A 22478-nucleotide genomic window follows, 5' to 3' on the forward strand; every position below is an offset into this window, starting at 1 on the left:
CGACTGAGTGCCATGGTCCAGTGACTGCCACGGCTTGGACCCGATGACCTCAGAGGTCTTTTCCAACCTAGCTGATCCTGTGATTTTTTTCTCCGTGAGAAAAACCCACACAAACGAGTTCAGAGCTAAGGTGAAATCTGGTTTTTGCTCTCTAGAGCAGCGCGGTTGCCCCAGACACGCTGCAAGTCCCAGCGCTGCGTACTCAAACACGAGTCCTGCTTTCAGCGCTGTCCCTCGGGGACAGGAGGCCGCGTCGGGGTCTCCTGCTAAGCTGGTGGCCACTGCAAATGTCATTTCAGGTATAAGCTACCACTCTCCCGACGGGGCTGGATTTCAGGAATGCCGAGGCGCCGCGCAGCCAAGAGCAGCGCCAGCTCCGAATCCCGGCCACAGACTCAGCCGGTGCAGCAGCGCGCAGGCGCGGCCCCGCCCCGCCCCGGCTCCGCCCGCTAATGGGAGGGCGGAGCGCCGCGGTCATGGCGGCGGCCGTGGGGCGCGTGCTGTGGCTGTGCCGCCGCTGGGGCGCGGGGCCGCGCGCGCAGGTGAGAGCCAGGTGGGCGGTGAGGGCCGGGATCGGCCCCGCCGGGATCGGCCCCGCCGGGATCGGCCCCGCCGGGATCGGCCCCGCCGGGAACGGCCCCGCCGGGATCGGCCCCGCCGGGATCGGCCCCGCCGGGAACGGCCCCGCCGGGATCGGCCCCGCCGGGAACGGCCCCGCCGGGCGACGCTGTCTGGGAGGCCCCGGTGTGCTGCTGCCTCTGCTCCTGAGCCGGCGGGGCTGAGGCAGCCCTACGTGGGTGGGGAGTGTCGAGGGCTGGCGCCGCGTTCAGCTCGTCTGTTCCGTGAGCTGTGTTTGTTTCCCTTGATGTGGAGCAGAAGAAGCTTGGTTAAGCCTAGAATTAACAGAGCAAAGCCAGCGCAAAGGATGGCAGGTTTTAGGTTGGTAATTTTGAATGATAAGCTACAACACAAGAAGTTCCACCTCAATATGAAGAACTTCTTTGCATTGCTGTTGGCAGGGACTGGAGTCTACCTCCCCGAGGACCTTCCAAAGCCACCTGGAAGCATTCCTGTGTTCCCTGCTCCAGGTGACCTTGCCTTGGCAGGGGGAGTGGACTGGGTGATCCCAAAGGTCCCTTCCAACCCTGACAATGCTGTGATTCTGTCAATGGTGCTCGGTCAGCAGGTGAGTAGATCATGAGGCACAGAATCACAGAAAGATTAGGGTTGGAAAGGATCTTAAAGACCACCTAGTTCCAACCCCCCTTCCAAGGACAGGGGCATGTCCCACTAGACCAGGTTGCACAAGGACAAGTCTCTGAATGCCTGCAGTGGAGAGAGAAATGGGCTCTGCAAGTAAGGTAACTTATGATTAAACAGAATCGTTTTGTTTTGGGGGTAGGGGTGTTCAGCTGATTGCCATTTAATTAAAAAGCTTAGCGGCTGTCAGTATTGTTTGTGCAGTGGTATTTGATACACCTGTATATATATTTAATCAGTGAGCAGCAAGTGGATAAAAAGGCCTGCTGGTAATGCTTTCAAGTTACAAAGCAATTTAGGATAATATGGGCTGAAGAACTGTTGGTGACTGACCTAAACCAAAGCATGGGGTAACAGAAGACGCAGTTAGAAAATGAAATGTAATACCGGAAGGAGCAATTTGAGCTGTTTATATTGGTTACATCTAGATAACTTTACTCATTAGGCATAAAGACCTGGTGCCCATGTGGGTAGTTCTTTATGTAGCAGTCAGGAATACATGCTCTTAAGGTGTGCAAGGAATGACAAAGAATAAAGCTGAAAATACTCTAATACTTGATTTCATTCTCAGTTGGAATAGGTCATGTTGCTTTGGTTGTCCTGTGTCAAAAATATGATTATGACAGTAACTTGGTTTTCCTGGTGAGGCACATGCTTAAGTTTTAAGATTTGTATTGTAAATGAGAGAATGTTCTCAAAGGAGGAGTCACAGAGGAAGGCAGGACTGGAAGGGGCCTTGAGGGATCATTTATCTATTCCTCTCTCCCCCAGAGAGGGGATCAGTACCTAAGCCTGTGGCTATACACAAATTGTCTAGCTGTCTGTGAACCAAAGGATAGGAAGAGAACTAATGGGAGATAGGGCCCAGAAACCTTAGAGACTCTTCTGTCCGTTAGGTGTAGTTAACTTGTGGAGCTGTTTGGTGAGAATGTTCAGGGTGGCAAGCATTTATGTGAATACAAAAAGCAAGTTGAGAAACTTGGAAGAACATTCCACTGAGCTCCATTAAAAAAGAAGATAGTGGCATGCCTGAACTGCAGATTGCTGGAAACCAGGCAAGTGTCCTGGGAAAATTGTCACTACCTTTTTGTCCTGTCCTTGTGCCTCTCATACAGGCTGTGTTTGAGAATGGGGTAGAGGTTGATGTATCCATGTTCTGACCTGCTATAAGAATTTCTTACGTTAAACATTTACCTGTCCTGACTGTTTGGAAATTATTTTATGATGCTTGTCCTAAAAATACCTTGCAGTTTTTTAGTTCATTACTTTTTGTCTGTCTTAGAGGGAGAAAATATTTAATTTCTTAACTTTAAAGTTTCTTGCGTTGAGAGGCAAAATGGAAAAGCAACTTGGTAATTCTAGTTCCCTTAGCCCTGACTGAGCAACAGGTGTAGTTTTCTATTCTTCCAATGAGCAAACAGCAGAGATGTAGTGCTATTTATAAAGAAAAAAGGATCTAGCTTAGTTACTATCTATCATTCACTCTGATGTGATTGAATAGCTATTCTCAGCAGAAGAGTTCAGAGTTCCTATTTAATTTGATTGGGTTGAGTACTTTATCTAAATCACTGTGGATGTTGCATGTACCAGTATCAGACAGGGATTATGATACTTTGGTGACAGACTTTAAGAACTACATACTTGAAATGTAAGAGAAGCCTTTTTTGCAGCTGTTAACTAAGATACAACTGAAAAGCTTCTTAGTACCTGAAAACTTGAGCCTAAAAACAACCAGATCTGAATTCTGTTCCCTGTTATACACATCTGACTTTTGCCATGCATTGATGCATTTAGAGCTATTTCTTTACTTCCCCACTGAACAGCAAAACTCAATATATAGATTTGGTTAAACATGCACAGAAAGCAGCGTTTCTGAGCAGGTGAGATGCAGTTCTGTGGTTACCTTCCACGGGACTTAATTTTGAAAAAAAAGCTTCTTCTGATGAAATACTTTGTGAAATCAGGTATGAAAAATAACATCAAATCACTTACGCATATTTGCTGACATCTTGTGATGCTTTCCAGTGTGTTTTGCAAAATGCTTCTGAGACATCAGTCTAATAGTGGTTCACATGATTAGTTTGTAGGCCAAGTAAAATCTAAGATTATATAAATGTTGTTTTAAATAAATCAATTAAAACACATTTTTGTGAAACAGCACTCTAGAAATCTAAAACTCACTTATTGAGGAAAAATCAATTATTTAGAAACGGGGATGGCTCTAGCATTTATATTCTGTATAATTGCTATGTAAAAAATGTTTTTTCTTGTGCAACAATAAACAGTCTTGCATGTCTGTTGGGTTCAGTAGCAGCAGCTGTGCCCATAGCTGGAGTGTTGGACACTGGGCCGCTTTAGTCATGGATACTGATGTGGTTATACAGCTCCAGTTCCACATCTCTTAGTGAAGTCCTACCCCAGAGGTAACTTCTTGGTACAAATTTGTTTGTGCACTGTGTGGTTTTCGAAAAGGAGGAGGTTGAAATCTGCAGTTTAGAGCATGGAAGAATAATGGAAATGGTGCAACAGTATATGTGCCATGTCATTTGGTGTCATCTTCTGTCTCTGTAACTGTGTCTTGTTGTAAAACAAACAACTTTTGGGCTTGAATTTAAATCTCCTGACTCCACCTTTCCTCCCATTCCAAAAGTACAGGAAACTTAACTTCTCTGTAGGTTTGGTTTATATCCCTGTGACTCCAGTGAAGCAAAATGAACAGGATGAGTAAACAGACAGTCCTAGTTACTTCTCTTCTTGGAAGAAAATAGGCCAGAGAAGCTGCATTTGTCTGAAAATGCTAATTTTTTTTTTTTTTTAAGGTAAATATAACATAAGCTGATTTTCTCTATGTTTATGGTCTCCTGTAAAATCAGGATTTGCCAAACAGTTTTAATTCTAGGTTGCTCAGAAAGGAGTTGGGAAGGAATGGTTAATCACAATGAGTTGTGTCCGGAAGTAAAGGCTTTCCCTTCTCCCATGTTCTGGTGGAAGAGCATATTATTTCATGACCATTGTTAATAAGCATTAATATTATTTTTAAAATGGTGAGGTTGCCATCTTCAGTAATGCTTTATGAAATGTGTGAGAAGTGAATGCAAACCTATGTGGTTTCCTCTACAAAGCAGAGGAGTATGCCTTCTTGTTTGACTGAAATGCCAGAAGCATTTAGCTGTGCTTTGCAGTTTCTGCCTGTGCCACCCATGAAATAGTGCTCTTATCCCAGAAGAGGTACCCAGTACAATAGATATTAATTTACATAAGAGGCTGTTTTCTAATTATGAACAGTTTGTGTGTCCAGGGACTTTTGATTAGTGACGAATTGAAACTAGGGAAGAATATGAATAGCTTGAGGGAAGAACGACAAAAATGAGAAAATTACAATAGCAATTGACAGGAATAAGATGAAAGCAATCTTTTTTTAAAGTATTCTGTTTAAAGCGTACCAGAGAGAAAGCTATTTTGGACCAAGTAAAAGGAATCATATGTTCATTAACAAGAATTACAAATAATTAGTTACTATTAAGACAAGTTAGGCAGAAGATGAATTGAATTATTTCCTGAGGAGTGACTAGGAGAGAAGAATATGGAATATGTGGAGATACCTTTGCTTTCCTCACTGCTTTATAAAGAAGTCACCAGAGCCTTGCCTGTGGAAAATGTGTACATTTAAAATTTTGATTATTTTTCTTTTCATTCTGTGTATGTCAATGCTTCCTCACAGGAAACATGAGTATTAAAGAGAAAAGAAAAAGGAAGAGACAAACCAGGATTAGTGCTACATGCAGTATATAATAAGCTGTGGAGAAAATGAAGCAGCAACAGGCTCTTAAGCACCAAATTCTACCTTTGACCTGTTTTAAAATCTTTTCTAGCAGAGGTATATGTTACTTTCCTGAGTTTCATACCCTGAGGGGCAAATCTTTGACTTTAAGGTGAAAGCATAGAGGGTCAGTCCTTTCTGACTTGTGTGATCTTATTCAAAGATTACTTTACCTTCTATATCAAACCTGATTGAATTCATGGGACCTATCTTGCAGCCCAGGCATGGGCTATATACAGGTTTAAGGCTGCATATTGTAGTCTTTATTTCAAATTGAAATTTCAAGGTGAGATATTAGTTTTGTGTATGGAACACTGACACAGGCATGGTTGGGTAAATTGGTCATGAACAGCTTTTCATATGTGCAGCAAATTAGATGAGTTGGATCAGTCCATCCTGGACTGTCAGGTGTCCAAAATACCAACTGGGCTCTGTGAAAGTAGAAAGAAGAGCTGTGTTTCATACCATGTAATGGAGAACACCAAAGCTTCCTGTCACAGGAGAAGTTCTTGTAAGCTAACTGACGTTGCTAACAGAAGGTACAAATTTGATCTGCCTTTCACTTTGCCTTGCAAATACATTTATGTAACCTTGTTTAGATGAGATGTGTTTGTATTGAGCTTATAGCTGGGTTTTGAGATTACTGTTGTATTTGTGTTGGTTACAGGAGAGTAGTAAGTGTTTTATTTTATTTATATTAGCTGAACTCAGTTGAACTGAAGGATGAAATCCATCAAAATTCTCAGCATGTCTAAATTGTGCTCTGAAGAAGACAGTTCTCATGACTAAGAGAACATTGAATAATTTTGAATACTACCTTTGTTCTGTTCCTTGTAATCAGAACCCTAACTACTTCACCTTGCTGCATGTGTTTGGTTTTTAATGTTTTGCTGAAGGTAGACTGAGGCTGCAGCTCCCAGAGCATCAGGGGCAATTTAATAATTTGCTCAAGGAAATGAAGGTAAAGAAAGGACTCCCCCTCTGCTTTCTTTCTCGCAGTTCAGTGTTTCAGCCACCTTCTTGTCGCAGCTTTGACAATTCTCTGAAAAGTGAGTTCTGAACTGCTCAGACTTACTGGCTCAGCTGAGAGTTGCCTGCTTGTCAGGATGAAGCAGAAGTTAGTGTTCTGCCCCATGTAGGCAGCTGAGTTGGCTTGCAGAGGAGTCCTGTGCCAGAGCTGGCACAGGGAGAGTAAAGGGAGTGGAGCAAAGAATGCTGGCAGGAGTGAACTGTGCCATGGGTGCGCTCTGCCTTGTGAGGCTGCACTGTCTCCTCACAAAGCCTAGCCATGGCATGTTGAAGGGGTGGGGGTGAAGTCTTTCAGGGTACTGTGTGATGAACAAAACTTGGCATTTTTCTGAATCAGAAGTGATTCTTTTTCTGTCTCACATTGCTTTCTTTCTTGTGATTCCCTCCCTCCTCCCACCCACAGAAGACCACACAAATAATCAGTTCTCATTCAGCTCATAGAATAGTTAAGCTGCAGAGAACTTTAATACTAATGTTGAAGAGCCAAAATAGTGCATAATATTGACTCTAGGCCAGAATTGAGACATTACAGCTCTGTCAGTGAAGCTCCTGTTTGTCTGGCAGAGAGCATCAGTGAAATTACTCATCCTAACAGCTGATTGTCTTGGTAGAAGTGAGACCAAACCTGTGTGCCTGAGAAGGTAACTGCCCTCTGAGTTATGACTTGAGCTGCTTCAGTGCTCAGTAGTATTGGTTGCTGGACTACCCTACTAGTTTTCTAATTGGTCTACTTGAGACAGTGGAGTAGCTTAAGAACCATTCTAGCACCACAAACAAGGAAGGAACATGTCTTGGCCTTTCCAGAGCTTTTAGCAGTATTTGGTCAGTGGCTTCTGAAAAGCCACTAGGGATCTGCCCCACATATTCTTATCATACTTTGTTGTGGGATGCCTTTAGGTGAAGGCAAAACCTGATTATTTGCTGATGGTTTTTGTTTTCTTTTGTGATGGGATCTGTTGATCAGTCCTGTTCCTTGCTTTTGCTGGATGTTCCTGACTTAGGATATACTGTGTTTCTTTCCATCAAAAAAAATCTTCTAATTAATTGTAATGTGTGAAAATGTGAAGGTTTTAGAATGTGTTTATCTGTTCATGGATGTTAAACCATTGGAAGAAAATGGCTTAATGAGTAATAGTGCTTTTCCTAGCTTATTCCTGTGATGTGTTGAATCTTGTTATATATATGAATAACTTGCTGTAGTATTCATGCATTCATTTTATTTAGTGCTCACTATGCCAGAAATGTAAAATAAATCTCTCACTTTTTTTCTTTATCTGTTAGACATTAAGGCTGATCTGTACCACTACAGCAGTGCAGAGGAAAAATGTAGGAGCCTCAGGACCTGAAAAGTACACGGAGGCATTTATTAAAAAACAGATTGAAGAGTTCAACCTAGGAAAGAGACATTTAGCCAACATGATGGGAGAAGATCCAGAAACTTTTACCCAAGAGGATATTGATGTAAGTACAGTTGCTCTGTTGGAGAAGTAATTTACTGTAGAGTTTCAGATATTGAAAGCACTTTACTTCAGCATGAGCCCCTCAGCTCTCTGTGAATTTTAATCAAACTGTCAGAATAAGCAGGAATGCTGCTATACATTGCAAACATTGCAACTGTGACTGTGAATAGACATTCTACTTCTGCTACCATGTGAGGTCACACATCCCTGTATAGAGCTGTATACTCTATCTTGTTAAAGCACAGTAGGTTCTTTTGAAAAGTGCTAATGGATAATCCCCTTGATCTCAGGTTATAAGAGGTACTGTAAAGGTTTATGTAGCATTTCAAAACGTTTACTCACAATTTGACCTGCTGTGTATATTTAGGGTTTTCTTGCGTGGTACAGTGGTTGCTGGTAATGTATATTAAATTTTATAGGATACTTTATAACTGGTGCACTGGCTTAGTTTGAGGATTTTAATGTAGATGTGAATTTAAGCTGATATCTGTACCTACAAACATACTGTTTTATTGTCATTCCCCCTCGTGACTGGCAGATGGGTGGCCTCCTCTTTCTCTCTGTCATTTAGGCTCATGTAAAGATAAGCTCCCTTCACTCAGAAAAATGTTTTGTTGCATGAATGTTTCTTTTTTTTTCTTTTTTTTTTTTTTTTTAAATGTCTCACCTGGCCTTCACTTCTGTCATATCTGTCTTATTTTATCATACATCAGAGGTAGGAAGGAGAAATGTCATTTGGTGACATTCACTCTTAGGTGAATCTGTGTGAAGTCTCGTGGCTGAAGTTTTCTTTGCACAGCAGCAACTCTACTGCTGTAGCCAAGGCAGCCCAGTGGGCCAGCAGGGCCCTTAGGAAAGAGGTAGTGATGTGTAAGTGCAAAGCAAGAGGTGTCCATGATTTAGTTTTTTCAGGGAGAGGAGATATGTTTGTTGCCTCTCTCAGTGGCAAAATTCTGTCTGAGTGACTGTGTCCATTTTAAAGGTCTTGGCAGTGTGCTTATGCCAAGAATTAATATGTAGGTTGTGATACATGCTCATTTCAAACATGTTTGACAGGCTTCAAAACTAAGTTCTAAAAATAGGCGGCAAGGTAAAGCGATCCAGAGTAATGGCCTGTTGAGAAAAAGGCTGAAATGAGACTTGAGTTTTATCAGGTATCAATAAAAAATCCATAAAGGCAGCTTGAGTTCAGGTCACAAATCCATAGGAAATCAAGCTTTGTGAGTGCACAGCTATGCACTGATACTGTGTCTGTGTAGAGATGTAGGAATCTCTCTGCCCTTCTACAAACAAGTGCCAGTGCAGAGACCCTGCCAGTCTAGGTGTAAGTGGGTAAGGTCAACAGTAAAAGTATTCATTGAGGTCAGCAGTAATACCTGGCTGTTTCTTTACATTGGCTATTTTATTTCTCTGCAAACTGTAAAATTTCCTTTCCATGTATTTTTCAGGTGTTTTTTTTCTTACCTTTAATGACATTTATTTTTTTGAGTTACTTTCTTGTAAACTAAACATGCACCAATCTACCATGTCAGAATATCTCCCATGTTAATACAGATGGTGCTGATAGTTCAGTTGGCCTGAAAGGTTAATGGTAGGAGAATGCATAAATCTGTAGTCTGGCTTCCTTCCTTCTTTGACAGGGTCTAGAGGGAAGGCTTCTAGAAAGCAAGAAATACAAAATGCCTTTATCTATGTAGTGGTTTCTTCTTTATAAAGCCACAGCTCTATGATCATTTGCACAACATTAACTAAGCTCCACCATTAATAAAAGCAGATTCATTCTGGAATTTAGCTTTTACAAATGCAGTGCAGGTGACAAGTATGGGACTGCTTTGCAGACTGCTTCTGAAATGCTGGGGAAGTGGAGCCAAAAGAGTAGTTTTGTTTGGTGATACCAAGTAACTGCGGTTTGATTTCTTCATATTCCATCAGGTGTTGGGAAGTAATTAGAGTGTGTAATAGTGTCTGCTATGCATAATTAAATTTCTGTTATAAAAATATAAAAGCTCCTTAAGCACTGGCAGGAGAATTACCAAGCTTTACATTTTTAACAGCAGTAATTCTTTCTGATGAGTACTTATATACCTCCATGTCTTCTGCTGTTAATCAGTCTTTGCAGTGTATTTCAAAAGTAGACATCCTAGGATTCTGTCCTTCACTGGAGTTTTAGGTAGAGTTTAATAAAAGCTAAACCTTGTGAAGTTTTAAAAAAGGAAATAAGTTGTCTGACTTGCTAATCCTCAGATGTTGTGGAAGCAGAATTGCCTCTTACTGATACTTTTATTTAGGAATGAAAAGTTAAGCTGTGCATTACAACAGTATTTCTGGAGGAGAAAAAAAAAATCCAGCAAATTGATATATAACTGTGCACAAGTCTACCAATTGCTTTTTAATTGGTATTATAGACCTCACTCTGAAGCTAGGATGTTTTATTCTCCTATGTGTGAATATGTGCTATGAAGTTTTTCTAATTGATTTGCTTTGCCCATTCCATTTGATGTATCATTTTTCACAATATTTCATAATTTGTGCTCATTTCTAATGAACAGAGTCGTTAGGACAGGCATGTCTAAGTACAACTGACAGCTAACATTAGGTGCCAGATGCAGTTTATAAAGCTATGTAGAACTGCAGAGAACAGTTTAAATAAATTAGCACCTGTACATTAGTCTCACTTGCTGGTAATTTATAAGCGAATCAGTAGAGATGACATTTAGGTAAGTCATTGATCAAGTTAACAGCTGCATACCCACTGCCCAGCTGGGATACCTAATTAATAGAGATTGCAGTCCTGACCTAGTGCTTTTCCCCGTTTGAGTCTGTAATCCTTTTATTTTGTGATTTAACTTCTAACTTACAGTTATAGTAAACAGCCCACAGCCGTTTTCCACTGTCAGTTCTGTGATATTCCACTTTAAAGCCCAGGAATCTAAGTAAGATTAATACAAGAAGAGTGTCTTAAGCTTCATGACCTATTTATATGCCAGTATTTTTATTATTCATTTTTATGCAGTCGCTAAATGCTCTCTCAGATACAAGCTCATCATTAAGGAATACTCGTTCCCTATAAGAGTTAGTAAAACTCAAAAGCTAAAGATCTGCATTCATTTTTGCTTGTTGTCTGTCTTATGACCTAATAGATTGTTGTTAAGCAGATGGGATAATTTGAACATAAAATATATGTTTTCCTCTACTAGCGTTTATACTGTTGGAAAAATACCAGTAAGAGAGTTAACTGTGAAAATGTTAAATGTTGAAAGACTTAATTCCTCATCAGGTTTCTTTTAAAAAAATAAGGCTTCTTTCATGAAAAATTGCTCGCATCCAGTTGCTTTTAAAGGTGACTTGGCACATCTCATTTCTAAATAATTTTCAAATTTTAGCAACACAGAGTATTAGAAATGGTTGAATATTGGCAAATGTGAAATGTCAGAAATGTTATTCAGAACAAAATGTGTTTCTGAACTGCCTGTTGTCTGCAAGAAGAGTGTCTTGTCCAGCATTGTCCTTACAATAAACAATGGGTTTTGGATTTATTTAAATAGTTGAAGCTAGAATGCTTTTTTCAAATGTTTTTAATTTTTTTCCCCAGTGAAAACAAACTCTGCATCAGTGTTTTTTTAATTCTGCATCAGTCTGAGCTGATGACTGCTGTTTTTTGGGTTTTTTTACTCTAATACTGTTCCATATTTTGAAAAAATTAAATGAAGATAGAAATAAAGACTGATTCAACAGATTTTTTTGGGTTTTTTTTCTCTGCAAGCTCATTACAAGATATTAATTTTCATTTTGAAAGTGATTATATAGTACAAAAATAATGTAATATTAAAAAAAGGTGGGGTTTTTCATATAATGACTGTGGATCGTTTTGCTTGTTTGGTTTTTTTTCAAGTGATAGAGTTAAAATGGTATGTCACTTTGGATTTGCAACTTCTTTCTGTACAGGCTAGAATTTAGCTGTAGATGAACAGTGATGGGGTGGTTTCAATAAATTTTAGTTGTTAGTTGTTAGAGGAGAGGTTTGTTTTGTAATATAAACTTTGTTGTGTCACTTTTTTGGGGGGGTTGGGGGGTGCGTTGTGGTTTGTTTCGTTCTTAACCTTTTCTGTCCTGTTAATAAAAAAGAAATATTTCAGAGTTAACATTTTGTGTCCCATTTTTGTTTCATTCATTCCTGGGTTTACCCCAGATATTCTGGATTTTGGATGCTGAAAACTGTTAAAGAATACTGCTAGTGTGGTTAGAAGGAAAACAGCTGTTCCAGAAAACATCTCGGTCTAAGAGGTGATGAAGTACAGTGACTAAATGATGTGATTCAAGAGGCACAGTTTAAGAAGGGAAGTGGCTCTCTTATGATCAAGTTGAGGAGTAGAAGCTGAAACAGCTTTTGCTCAGGTGTTTCATTAAAATGTTATGGCATAAAGTGTCACTTCTCACTTCAGTGTTTTGATGATTAAAATTTCGTGTATATTTAAAAAGGAATGAGCTGGATTCTTGAGCCTGCTGCCAAAAAGGGTGCTGCTGCAAAGGAGCCCCAGGGTAGAGGTGGTGTTTGTTTGGTTTTTCAATTTTTTTTTCTTCTTTCCTTTTCCCTAAAATACCTTTTTTTCACTGGATGTTACTTAGATAACTATCTTTGCACATGTTTTGAGCAATGGAATGTTTTGTGTTTGAGCTTCAATAAAAATGGGCAAGATCAATTGAAGAACTGAATTGTTGAAGTTTCCTATCCCAATATAACTCTGTCAGCTCTATTTGAATTAAAATATTGAATTCTTAGTTTCTCAAGACATTGGAAAATAAAAAGCAAGAGAAAAAATAACTGACTGACCCAGCTGAATTTGCTTGATTCAGAGTTAGTCTCTGACATGTGAGAAAATGAGCAAACAACTTCTTGGCTTGTAGGGAGGTGGTAGGAAAGGAAGGAGGATCAGAAGTCAGGATGTGCAACATCCACAGGGAGGAGGAAAGGTGAGGATGTGTCAGGTACACTGAATTTACACGACATACACAGAGCTGGACAGATTATTTAATTAATTGGTTTGTGTGTTTGAAGGAATGCCAGATTTTTTTTGGTTTCTCTGGTTTTGGGGTTTTTTTCTTAATTGGGATGGAAGGTTGTACTTGTTATTCCAACTGGCTTGAATTCAAACTTAAAGCTGCAAGTAAAAGACAGTTTTGTCCTGTGGGCAGTATATTGACTTCTGGTCCCTCAACAAATGATGATATAAGAGGATTTCTTTTAGTTTGGTACAGTTTTACCAACTGTGCAGTTTAAGAATGTCAGATGTAAACTATCTTGTTACTAATGTATTCATTATGATCTGCTGTTTTTAAAGGTGTGACTACTGGGTATTTTCCTCTTCTCTGTGTGGATCAACAGTGAAATTCAAAAGCAAAGATTTTCAAATCCTTAAAAGACATTACTAAATTTTTTTTAGTAACTCATAGCAAGAGCAGACTGTACCCATTCCACCTTTTCCAAGTAATTTATGTAGTTATTTTTGGAAATACTGTTGTGTTATTAGGTACCAGGATTTTTGATTGTGATTCTGCTGAAAATAATTATGGATGTTTCACTTTTAGAAAGTTGTGGCTTATTTCCAAAGACAATGGCAACAGTAGGATTTATCAAACAGAATGTGAAATAGCAGCTCCAGAACCTGTGGAGTCTAAATTGGGGGGAATATATCTTCAATAGCTGACATGATGACACTGAGAAAGTAGTTCTTCATATTCAGCACAACAGTTTCTTTAATCTGGAGTTCAAGTCCAAATAAGCACTAAAAAAAGGGTATGGGCCAGGACCCTTGTGGTGAAAACCACTTCTGCTATGGGAAACTGCAGTTAAATGTAAAGGTTTCTTGGGAACTTTACTGCTAGCATTTACACCTTGATTACAAGGTGTAAATATAATATATTTGATTATAAAGTCTTAAAAGGGACAGTCACCTGCTCCTTCTGTTCAGGAAAATGCAACTGATGTGCAGTTAATTCTCTATGGAATTTTGGTTTGAGAGCTGGAGACTGGTGAAAGGAAACCTATGTTCCGTATCTGAAGACATTTTAAAAAGATTTCAGGAAAATAATTTCATGGTTATGTGCTTCAGCTGCAGTTTGGAGAGACTAATTCTGATGTAATTCCTCAGATTGATCCACCATCTTTTTATATTGCTAGTACAGGGCTCTTTTAAAAGATTTTTCTACAAAAATGAAACATTTGCATAGACAAAATCAGCTTCTGTAGATGAAGCTCACAAGAGGCAGTCAGACTTTCTATGTAGTTGGTAAATTACAGCCTGAGAACCTAGCTATGTAAAATTAAGAAGAAAATTCTGAATAAAGCTGAGCTGGAATCTGTTGCATTCCAGGATAGTTCATCCTTGATTACTTTTCCATAAAGAGAGAGAAGTCAGGAAGACTATTTAATTCCATTTTGTAACAACACAAATATAAGCTTATAAAATGAGCCATTCTTCTTTGGTTAGTTGTTGTGTGGAGATCTGAGAGTAGATGTTAGGATTTCTTAATGCAGGATGTGTTCATGCTGTAGTGTGAAAGACATGAGTATACACTTAGCAATAAAATAAACTTTCCAAGAAGTAGAAGGTCTCAGATGGCAGGTACTTTTTTCATTGTAAATGTTAAGTTGTTATGTTTGGCATTTATTAAGGTGTCATAGTTACAGTAACTGTTTTGGCTGGGATTCTGGAAATGCTTGTATAAAGATTATGTCTTAAATACACACACAGTCAGTCTCAGGGTCTTGTAATAATTTCTATTAATATATTATATAAGGTGTTGGTTTAACATCATTTGGCTCACAGTAGATTTCTCTCTTGTCATCATAATTAATCCCCATTTGTTCATAAATAGGTGTTCACCTACTGTGTGTATGCATAAAATGCCCATTGACTAACAAATGGGAATACAGTAGTCACTAAGAGAAACAAAATTACCATTTTATAAAATCAAGTTAAGCCTTTTGTTTGCTTCAGAATTCTGAAAATTTCTGTTCGGAATGCCAGTAGGGGATTAATGAAAGTAATAGGTTAGGTCTTTTTACACTCCATGCATATTAAATCTGTTGAAGCACTGACAAAGCACTCCAAGTCTATGGAAAAAATTATCAGCAAGTAATAGCCCTAAGGTAGCCTAACCAACAAAGAGCCATTCTTCTTGAGAGAAGATTTTAAACTCAGATTTTATTGTAATTCTACTTTTCTGTACTGTCTACTGGAAATATAAATGAGACCACTGCCAGAAGGGTTTATTTGGTTGGTCCATTTTACTGTACAAACACAATATTTCTGTCTGAAGCTCTGCTACCCACTGTCTGAAGCTGACTACACTTGCCAGGCTCCTACACTTGGGAGCTTTTGGTGGCTAGCTTTTTCTGGTTTATTTTTACAAACAAATTAAAATAAACATCTCTGACAAATGCATGTTTTTGCATTATTAAATTATGGCTTAGTTGCACTGAAGAGGGAGAGTAAGATGATATCAAACAGAAATGTGTGTCAGGGCTTAACTTTGTAAGGTGCTTTGCCTTACATTTTGGCCAGAATGGTTTGGAATATTGGTATACTAAGTTCATTTGTTGTAGGCAAATAATGCTCGTTTTATATATCACATAAATACTGGTAAATATTGATTAAGTAAAAATACAGTATGTACCTTGTATTTAGTGAAAACAGTAAGCAGTGAGTGTGATGAATATCATATATTTTTCTAAAGAGTTTTATCAAACCTGCAGGTATCTAAGGGGAAAAAAAAAAAAAAGACGTCACTTGGGTCTTTCTTCTCTGGACAGTTAGTTCAAGTTCAGCAAAGATTTTAGTGATTCACAGTTGTTTCCAAATGCAGTGATCACTGAAGTGCTTATTTAGGCTATGTAAAATAGCTGTTACTGCCACAACAAACATGTCTTTTTAGACTTGAGGAAACTATGTCTGGAAATGGTAGAAAGTGGGATTCCAAATGTTTAAAATTTGGCTTTTTCCTGTTGCTTTAAATAAAATTTCTATGCTTGGTCTGTCAGTAGGCACTGTTAGCAAGCACTGATATTTTCAGAAAGATAAATAGATAAGTGTTGTGATTTCCTCTGAAAGTCACAGTACTTGAAATTTTACTGGAAAATTATTGTGTATAAAGGTAGAATTTGCACTTGAGTGGTTCTGGTAAGTTATGATAAATGCATTCTATAAAAACTAAATTTGGCAGAAGAAAGTTCACTCATTCTGATGCAGTAGAGTACAGCCTTCAGAATGAGGTTTTACTTCTGAGGATTCCAGAGGAAATCATCTGCTTTTCTTTTCTGCATATCACATATGTGTCATATTTTCTTACTGATTTGGTTGCCTCCTGTACAAAAGTTATGCTATTTTTTGCATAAGAAAGTACATAAGAAATGTTTTTGATGATACTTTTGTGGAAAAAAAGTCACATACAAGATCTTTCCTCTTGTTTTCAGAGAGCTATTGCCTATCTCTTTCCTTCTGGCTTATTCGACAAACAAGCCAGACCTCTGATGAAGGTAGGATTTCTTGTTACATTTCTGAATAACTGTAGCATGTTACTTTGAGTAACTTTTTCCTTTTGCTGATATTTTTCATTTATTTGCAGCATCCTACTGAAGTTTTTCCAGAGCAGAGAAGTAAGTGTTCTTAGATATTTATTTTATTATTTCTAAGTATTAGGATTGTTGCATATGTAGAATTTCTTATTTTTATGGATTGGCACTTTTCCCTATGTTCCTAATGACTACTAAGACATGAGCAGTAAAAATCTATTCTGATATTCTGTGGTTTAGGATAAAAATTATCAGTCCATTCCAGAATACCACTGATCTTCTCAGAAATTGTGTTAACTGACTAAGATAAATGTTTTCCATTGTTTAAAAATAAGCAATAAATAGAATGGTGCATAGAATATCTTGAAGTCACAGGAAAACCTTTTGTTAAATTCAGTAGCTTTTTGTCAGAGCTGTCTATCACCTCCATAAAATATTCATGAATACTATTTTAAACCAAAAGTTTTCTTTGTAACTTTGTTGCTCTAGAAGATTAGAAGTTACAGATTTGAATTTTTTCAAATAACAGACAGAGTGGAACCTCTCCTAGTCAGTTCTTTGACCTTAAAGTCCTAACTCTGCATGTCCGTCCATACTGTCTTTGGTCTTGCTCCTGAGACACCGTGTAGAGCCCCAGAAGTCAGTGACATGCCAGTATGTTGGTCAGTTCACTAAAATCAACAATTTAATTTTAAATAGAAACATTTGAAAGATAAGGTCAAACCCTGTTGTCTGTTTTTGACTAGTATTTGGTATGAACTAGTAGCATGGGTGTGAAATTCTACATTCACTGAGCTATCAGGTCCCAGATAAACATTTCTGATTATCATTAATCTTAAAATTTTCCTTCTTTCTTTCTGTGGCTGGAGTAATTGATACTTGTTTTTTGGGGGACTTCATGTCTTTGGAAAGCAGTCTAAACTATCTGAAATTTTGGATTTTCAGCTTTCAAATGGTATCATGCCTTATTTTTCAACTTCCCTGTATTGTGTAGTAAAAAAGTAGAAAGTGAAAGGGTAGGAGAGAGTTAATCATTTAGTAGTTTTAAAATCCAAGGCCTGTTTTATGGAAGAACTAAGCTACTATTCTATATGCTTTCAGGACTAAAGCATTCTTTGAAATGCTAGCAATATCCTGAGGACTGTAAAAACAAATTTGTATAAATGTTTAGTTTTGTATTTATATCTAAAAATAACACATTCAATAAGTATCTCTTAAGGCAGCTTTGTCTCGTCTGTGTATTGCGTCTTCAATAACTTTGAAGCATGAAAACTCAAATTTATGCTTCAGAAAGTTTCCACAACAGTTTTTTCAACAAAATATGGTTTCACAACTGCATGCATGGAAAATCACACTAGTAGTATATGTGGGTCGAAGTCCCCTGTATTCTTTCTTTTCTGCTAAGTTTTGCATCTTTACATTCAGCTTCCGAATGTGTATATATCTTGATGTTCCAATCCAATATGTATTGTGCTTATCAGACAGGTTTCTGGAGTCTTATCTTTGCCCTCAGTTTACAGGTGGCTTTAATTAACTTCACTGGATAAAATAGCTGTGAGTTTCTCTACAGTTCAATTTGTCAAAAACTCTCAGATTTTTATTTTTGTAATTTTTGTTTATTTGAAAGAGATCTTTGTTATGTTATCTAAGTTTGCCTTTTTTTCTCCAAAGTCGAAATTTGACTTTAAATAATATTTTGTCATGAATAGAACACACTGGATATTCTGAATTAATATGAAACATTTGTTTTCTTGCTGAACTAATTATGTAAACTGTAGGATAGGTCTTTGTATTTAAATATCCCAAATGTAATAACAAAAATGAGTTCCAAAATCACCCAAGTTCAGAATGTAGTTGTTGCCCACAAAAGACAAATGTACACATACTTAGTTTAGCTTAGATGTATTATAAATAAAACCTAATAAAATAAAAACCTTCTTTGCTTTAGCACTGTTTTTTTCAGAGCTGCTAATCTTTCACTTTTCAGTGTAGATTTCAGTTGTCTCTTACTTTGTACTTTTTACACTAAAATGTGTACTTTTATTTGTAATACTACCTATGCAAACTTTTAGAATTGTACACGAGAGATTTCTTTATGTAAAATAGTATTTACAATTATAATGTCAAATATTTTATTATAATTGCAGAGGGTGATTAGCTTTAAAAAAGATTGTCTAAACTATTAGATTTCCAGGCAGACTGAACACCTGTAAAATGTCTTTGTTCTCTGATATGTAAAAATGCAATCAGTATTATGAAAGAGGTTTATAACTGCAGTTAGATATAAGGGATTTTTTTTTTTTAGTGATTGTGTATTGCTTTCTTGTCTAATCTTGCCTTCCATTAGAAATCCAGTGGGGAGAAGATGGCCGACCATTTCACTTCCTCTTTTATACTGGCAAGCAGTCGTATTATTCATTAATGCATGTAAGTATGTTATCTGTAATAAATAATGTCAGCTCCCAGTCAAGTGCATGTTATTCTAGAGGTGCCACCCAGAAGCTCCTGAGTTCAGTTATGTTTTCACAGAAGGCCATAATATCACCACTGAAGCTACATGCAATGTATGTTTTTGTGTCACAATATTCATTATTATGAACTTTTTTATGTCACATTTAAGAAAACACACTACATAATAGTTCTTCCTTTAATTTTTGGTTCCTTTTACAGTTTTGGCTATGGGCTGCTTTTCAGTAGTCTGAACACTTTCCTGTAGGCTCTGTCTAGTAGGTAGGAAAAGACTAGTAGTGGAGAATGCACATACAATGAAAATGCTAGTTCTAGCAAAGTTCATTGTAGAATAAAAAATAGTTCTTTTTTTTTTTCCTCTGTGAAGGGCAAAGCTATAGGAAATGTTATTTGTGCTGACATTTAGTGTGAAGAAAATTTGCATTTAAACTGCTTAATTGATTTTTCTAAGATGGTTCCATTCATGCAAACTTAAGGCTTTTTCTGATTAATATGGTTCCAGGAGTAAAGGATCTGCATCTTTTACCTTTATGAAAAAGCTATATCTAATAGAACACCGCTAGACCCTGAGTCTTGACATGGGTTGTGAACAGACCTTTCATATCTGTGACCACCAGTAGCACAAGCATTATCTGCATCTTTAGAAGAGTCTATGGAAAGACATTCATGTTTCTTACATGTACTTACAGAAGACAAAAGCATTAATAATATATAATGTAATAATGCAGAAATATTTAATTGGATATTCACATCAGATTTTGTTTCCTCATTAGATAGTTTTAAAAAGTTAGTTCTACGGTTAGTCAGTTGTCAGAAAAACAAACTTAATGGTCACAAATTCAGTGCACAGCTTTACTGAGTATAGTGTTTTTATTAGAATGATCTGATATTTATTTGAGTTCTGTGTACCCAAAGGACAAAATTCCCTCTTGTCAGGTACATTTATTTCTTTGGGAGAATAAAAAACACCCCCACTTTTTTTTTCCTTTTTTTCCTTTTTTCTTTTTTTCTTTTTTTTTTTTTTTTTTTGTTGACCTTGGGCAAATGAGCTTCTTGCCCTGGCAGAAATGAAATGAATGATAAATGTAGAGAGTGTCTTTGCTGAGTAATGGAGCTGCAGCATAGGCTTTCCACAGAGGTTTTCTCCTGCACAGCCCGAGGCAGCCCGAGGACCCCTGCTGTTCATTTAAATAGGTATGTCAAATCTGCCTCGAAACGCCGCTGGTTTGATCTGTGGTAATATTTGTGAAGGTTCCATATGGACTTGAGCCCCCTGCAGTGCTAAGAAATAATGTACAACGCTTCATGGTGCAGACGCAAATTTTCTCTGAAAAGGGATGCAATGCTGCGTTTTAGCTGTCGGAGAGGATGATGGAGCTGACGCGCTAGGCCTGTCAACTTGTTACACGGATGGGTTGCACACAGCAAGGCTGTGGAAAATCTGTGCCTTTTAACTTTTCTACTTAATCACGGTTGTAGCATTGCCTTTAGACTGTATGCTACATTAATTCTCTTCCTGCCTTCTGCCTTTCATCCCAAGTTTCACGGAAAAAAGTAAAGCATGCAGGTCTTGTAGAGGAGCCTTATCAAACAGCTGTCATCTGACAAGCCATTTGCATTTGTTTTGGCTGAAACAGAGCAACCCAAGGGCAAGATGTTTTGTTGCATTCCATCATAATGAAGAAATTACAAATTTTACAAGGAGCACAAGTTTATTTTTAGCTCTTCCTAGCAGTTAGAGTATGCAAGCTTGCCTTGGAAATCTCTGAAAGTATAATGCGCGTTTTGTTTCTAAGAGCGTGGCAACCACCTTCAAACAAATGGCCTTGACAAATGCATTTTTCATTAGTATAGGATACTTGAGTGTTCTTCAACTGTTTCAGAATATTTTCATTAAATAGGCTTCTTTAAATGAAAATCCATTAAGTGAGATTTAACAGGGTTTTTTCCTAAGTTGGCCAAATGAAAGCCAAAATCTGCATGAAATTCCCAACATTGTTTTAACCACCTATTAAACTAATGTGTATTTAACAAAATGTATTCCAAAGTCTCAAAGCTAATTAATTTGTCCAGAAAAGAGTTGTATGTTAATATAGTGTAAGTAATCCATCTGATTTGAAGATATCTTTTAAATTGCTGCATTAAATCTAATAAACAGAATAAACATATTATTTAGCTTAAACTTGTATGCCATTAATTACATAGGCTTGTGTGGAACTTGAATTTTATTACCTGTTAGTTATATAACTAGGCATAGTGTCATTGTTTAGTTAGTGCTTATAAAAATATTGTCCACTTACTGAAAATAAACTAACTTTGTATGTATTATAATTGCCAATATACATGTTTGGCTTTCAATATGAAATGAACTATTATGCAAGATATTTGTTACATGCATTATTGTTGTTCTGCTTGTTGAATAAAGTTTAGCTGTAGGGAAAAGGACAATTTATTGTTCTTCTGATATACAAAAGACTGTTTATTGCATGAAACACCATTTCACAAATGTTTGATAGTGCATTTGATCATTATTTGACTTAAAAGTTTTTTAGAATAATACAATTTTTGTATTCTGCAGAACAAGACAAAATGGTATCTTCATACCCTTGTGCACAGGAAAATAGCAATTCCATGTAATCATGCTTGTACATTTTTTAGAAATATCAGGGCTTATGGATTGAGGTAAATACTCTAACAATTGAGCATTTTAACTCACAAAAATATTCCAAAACTTAAAACTATTCAAAGTATATGCTGAACTCAAAACACAAGAAACAAAGTAAAGTGCAAACTGAGGTAAAATGTGGGCTCTGCAGCATATCTTAACTATAATGTTAATAGAATTTTTTCCCCTCATAAAACTCTCTTTTAGGGATTCATTTGCTGATTTCTTCCCCATTTTTTAATGCAGAGTAAAATAATTTTTTATTATTTTAAGTGTCCTTGTGGAGATCTGAATTTTGATCTCTCTATAAGAAATGGAAGCGTTTCAGTACGTAGTCAGTCTTGTAAAATCAGCTATTTTGATTGTGTAATAGCTGAGTTTACAAGACACACAGATGTGTACAGTCATGAATTGGACTATTGAATCCTCAAGTGATTAGTAAAATCTTCACCTGCCAGCTTTGAAAAAGCAAGTGTGTCTTCAGAAGCTTTCTTTAGCCGTTGGGGAGTGAAGATTTGTCAGATAAATTATTGGGCATTACATGTGATTCCTGATTTTGCAAAGGCTCATCCACATACTTTACTTCACACGTGAGTGGTTCTTTCAGTCTGTTGGCTTTATCTCTATACAGAGATAAGATCCATGCATCAATTTCTTTTTTTTTTTTTTTTTTTTAGTACTTCAGACCAAAATTTTTTAAGAGTTTCAAGTCCACTTTCGTTGCCAGAAATATGTAGGAAATTATATTTAACATTTCTCTTACACTTGGAATTACTTTAAAATGCTGCTTTTCAGTGTTGCTTGACTTCATCTCCCATGTAAAGGGTTCTTTGTCTGAATAGAGATGATTGCTATAATTTAACCAGAACAGTTTAAAGAGATAATTTTAATTCTTAAAAGTGCACATTCTTAAAACTTAAACAGGCTGTGGAGTGTTGGTGTTCTTTGGGATTAACTAGGGAGGGCCTTCAGGAAAATTTTATTGTTGCTGCTGTTCTAAACCTTTTTGTCATTGTAACTGACAATTAATTTCTGAGGCTAGAAAGTGGTAGATGATAACCCATATTTCATTTTATTTGCCTGTGTTTATCAATCATTTCCAAATATGACAAAATCCTTAAGTCGTCTTCTGACTTGTGTCATGTTACCTGAAAATACTTGAGTTGCTGTTTAAAAGCAATTCTGACTGTAGTCAGTCTGTCT

At 37.3% G+C, this 22478-nt stretch overlaps 1 protein-coding gene across 2 annotated transcripts in view; it reads left to right on the top strand.

Annotated features, from left to right (window-relative positions):
* The first annotated feature begins 441 nt into the window (after positions 1–441).
* The window catches only part of MRPS9 (mitochondrial ribosomal protein S9), a 34176-nt gene continuing 12139 nt past the window's right edge, over positions 442–22478 (top strand). Inside the window, exons 1-5 of one of the 2 annotated variants that reach the window (XM_059839569.1) lie at positions 442–542; positions 7391–7570; positions 16043–16105; positions 16195–16225; positions 18489–18568. In XM_059839569.1, coding sequence (XP_059695552.1) covers positions 453–542; positions 7391–7570; positions 16043–16105; positions 16195–16225; positions 18489–18568 — 444 coding nt within the window. In that variant the 5' untranslated portion in view covers positions 442–452. Of the gene's footprint in view, positions 543–681; positions 1187–7390; positions 7571–16042; positions 16106–16194; positions 16226–18488; positions 18569–22478 lie in introns of those variants that run through there. The other variant, XM_059839568.1, reaches the window with a different exon arrangement.

The sequence above is a fragment of the Haemorhous mexicanus genome, chromosome 2 (assembly GCF_027477595.1).
Source record: "Haemorhous mexicanus isolate bHaeMex1 chromosome 2, bHaeMex1.pri, whole genome shotgun sequence".
Lineage (NCBI taxonomy): Eukaryota > Metazoa > Chordata > Aves > Passeriformes > Fringillidae > Haemorhous > Haemorhous mexicanus.